Genomic DNA, 3620 nt, shown 5'->3' on the forward strand with positions numbered 1-3620 from the left:
ATGAGTGCGCATGCTCTGCTCTCAACACATTCGAGCTTTTGAGCTCTTTTTTTTTGAGTTTATTTGGCGGTGAAGGAAAAGTTGTACCTTTTGATGATCACGATCTCACGCTCAACATGGACTCGACAGAAAACTAAACAGTAGTTCCGAGTTGTTTCCAACGAGAAAGTCAAAAGAGGTAAGCTTATTTTAGGCATGAATTTATTTGTTTATGTCGTTTCCATGAGTTATCTTTCCCAAACCATGTTTGCTCGTGTTTCAGTCACACCGTTGAAGACCTAAAAGTTGTAAATTTTAAACTGATAACATTTTTCGTTTACTGTTTTTCGCTTAAGGGCAATTCCTCTAAAAACGCGGAGGGTTTTGACACAACAGAAGTTTTAACCTCTGACATGTGATACGAGAGCCATGGATTTTTCTGTGACCTGGTTGTTCACAGCAAGAGCAATGGCTTTTCTGGTAGATGGCGATGCTCTTTCTTTTCCAGCTCTGTGTTGCTTTGCAGGACACACTAGGTTGTGGTATGATGAAATTTAATTGATCACTAGATTTCTGTTGATTTCATTGTCCCAGTCATCTGACCTGAAGAAATCTTGTGGAAAGTTTTGATATCTGGCTGGCTGTCATTTTGACTGTCATTACTTTCAAGATGTGAGCAACTGTTTTTATCTGCACTGTTTGACAAAACCTCTTATTAAGGGAGTCAGTTAAATTTAGTTGTTTTTATAAAGGGATCTTTACAAATAGGGCACAGATTTCCATGTTTTTTTTCAAGCATCTTAAGTGACATCTGACCATTTGTTATTGTAATGTGTTGCTATTGTAGGTTTGTAGTTTCTTTTCGGTGTGGAAAAAGTGATCCCTACCAGTGAATTTTTATGCCAAAAAAATGTTCCTACCCATGAGTTAGCCTGAATTTCAGTCGCCTCTCTCCCCGAGTGACTTAGCGAGTGGAGAAGGCGGCTGAAAATCAAGGCTAACCATCAGTTTAAAGCTGTTTAATTAGAGCTAAGATTTTTGCAGCTGCCTCTAACGACAAACAGTGCAACATTTGTATCAGTCAAGGAAAAAGGCCAACAAGAATGATTACTCGTAAACGACTACTCGTAAACGACTCCTATCAGTCAGCTTAGAAAATTAGCAAAAAGGTATTTCACGAGGGAGAGCCAGATAATAATGGAACCAGGAGTCCATTACCCGGAGCTTCCATCTGTATTGTACCCTTGAGGCAACCCTTTCCGTATATTTCTATTTTTAGATCTACTAAATAGTGACGTATGTGATTGAGAATAGAATACAATATGATTTTATTTGCTCAGTTCATAGTTAATGTACAATTTAAAGTCGGAAACAAACAGATAAATAGATAAAATGGTAATAATTACAAGTCTAATTAATTAATTTAATTTGAAAGTGTAAAATTGCCACGCCAGTTTAAAATATTTATCATGGAGATTGATCATGCGCAAAAATTAAAAAAATCGGTTTGACAAGTCGCAACTGGGCTGACTCACCCATTTCTTTGGATGAGCGCAAATCAAAGAATGTCGAGGCGGCTGGCAGAGTCGTCTTTCCTCTTCCCGACTTATCACCACAACTACTGTGACCACCGCAACTACTGCGACCGCCACGACCACTGTGACAACCATAACCACCACAACTACCGTGACCACCACGACCACTGTGACCACCATGACCACCACGACCACCACAACTACTGTGACCACTACGACCACTGTGACAACTACGACCACTGTCACCACGATTACAACCACAACTACTGTGACCACTACCACCACCACGACCACCATGACCACCACAGCTATTGTGACCAATACGCTCACTGTCACCACGATAACCACCACGACCACTGTCACCACCATGACCACCACGACCACCACAACTACTGTGACCACTACGACCACTGTGACCACCAAGACCACTGCGACCACCACAACTACTGTGACCACTACGACTACCACAACTACTGTGATCACCACGACCACCATGACCACCACAGCTATTGTGACCAATACGATCACTGTCACCACCATAACAACCATAACTACTATGACCACCATGACCACCACGACCACTGTGATCAACATGATCACCACAACTACTGTGACCACTATGACCACCACAACTACTGTGACCACCATGACCAATACGATCACTGTCACCACCATAACCACCACAACTACTGTGACCACCACGACAACTGTGATCAACATGACCACCACAACTACTGTGACCCACATGACCACCACAACTACTGTGACCACTACGACCACTGTAACCACCATAACCACCACAACTCCTGTGACCACCATCACCACCACAACTACTGTGACCACTACGACCACTGTGACCACCAAGACCACCACAACTACTGTGATCACCACAGCTACTGTGACCACTACGACCAACACAACTACTGTGATCACCCCGACCACCATGACCACCACAGCTATTGTGACCAATACGAATCACAGTCACCACCATAACAACCACAACTACTGTGACCACTACCACCCACCACAACTACTGTGACCACCATGATCACCACAGCTAGTGTGACCAATACGATCACTGTCACCACCATAAACCACCACAACTACTGTGACCACCCAACCACTGTGACCACCATAACCACCACAACTACTGTGGACCACCACGAGCACCACACACTAGTGTGACCAAAACAACCACTACGACCACCACAACTACTGTGACCACCACAACCACCATGACCACCACAGCTATTGTTACCAATACGATCACTGTCACCACCATAACCACCACAACTACTGTGACCACCATGACCACCACAAGTACTGTCACCACCACAACTACTGTAACCAACACGGTGACCACATAACAACCACAACTACTGTGACCACTACGACCACTGTGACCACCAGACCACCACAACTACTGTGACCACACACGACCACTACGACCACCACAACTACTGTGATCACCACGACCACCATGACCACCACGGCTATTGTGACCACCATGACCACCACGGACCACTGTGATCAACATGATCACCACAACTACTGTGGACCACTACGACCACACAACAAACTACTGTGACCACCATGACCATTTCGATCACTGTCACACCACATAACAACCACAACTAACAAAAAACTACCATGACCACCACAACTACTGTGACCACCATGACCACCACGACCACTGTGATCAACATGATCACCACAACTACTGTGACCACTACGACCACCACAAATACTGTGACCACCATGACATAACGATCACTGTCACCAGCATAACCACCACAACTACTGTGACCACCACGACCACTGTGACCAACATGACTACCACAACTACTGTGACCACTACGACCACTGTAAACCAACATAACCACCATGACCACCACAACTACTGTGACCACTATGACCACTGTGGACCACCAAAGACCACCACAACTACTGTGACCACTACGACCACCACAACTACTGTAATCACCACGACCACCATGACCACCACAGCTATTGTGACCAATACGATCACTGTCACCACCCATAACCACCACAACTACTGTGACCACCATGACCAACCACAATACTGTGACCACTACGACCACTGTA

General features: G+C 44.9%; 1 protein-coding gene across 1 annotated transcript; it reads right to left on the minus strand.

Moving 5' to 3' along the window:
• Window positions 1-1446: 1446 nt before the first annotated feature.
• Window positions 1447-2505, minus strand: LOC138020943 (loricrin-like). The gene has a single exon (XM_068867831.1). It carries the CDS (start codon window positions 2503-2505, stop codon window positions 1447-1449), a length of 1059 nt encoding a protein of 352 aa, XP_068723932.1.
• Window positions 2506-3620: the final 1115 nt, after the last annotated feature.

The sequence above is a fragment of the Montipora capricornis genome, chromosome 10 (genome assembly GCF_036669925.1).
Source record: "Montipora capricornis isolate CH-2021 chromosome 10, ASM3666992v2, whole genome shotgun sequence".
In the NCBI taxonomy this organism is placed as follows: Eukaryota; Metazoa; Cnidaria; class Anthozoa; order Scleractinia; family Acroporidae; genus Montipora; species Montipora capricornis.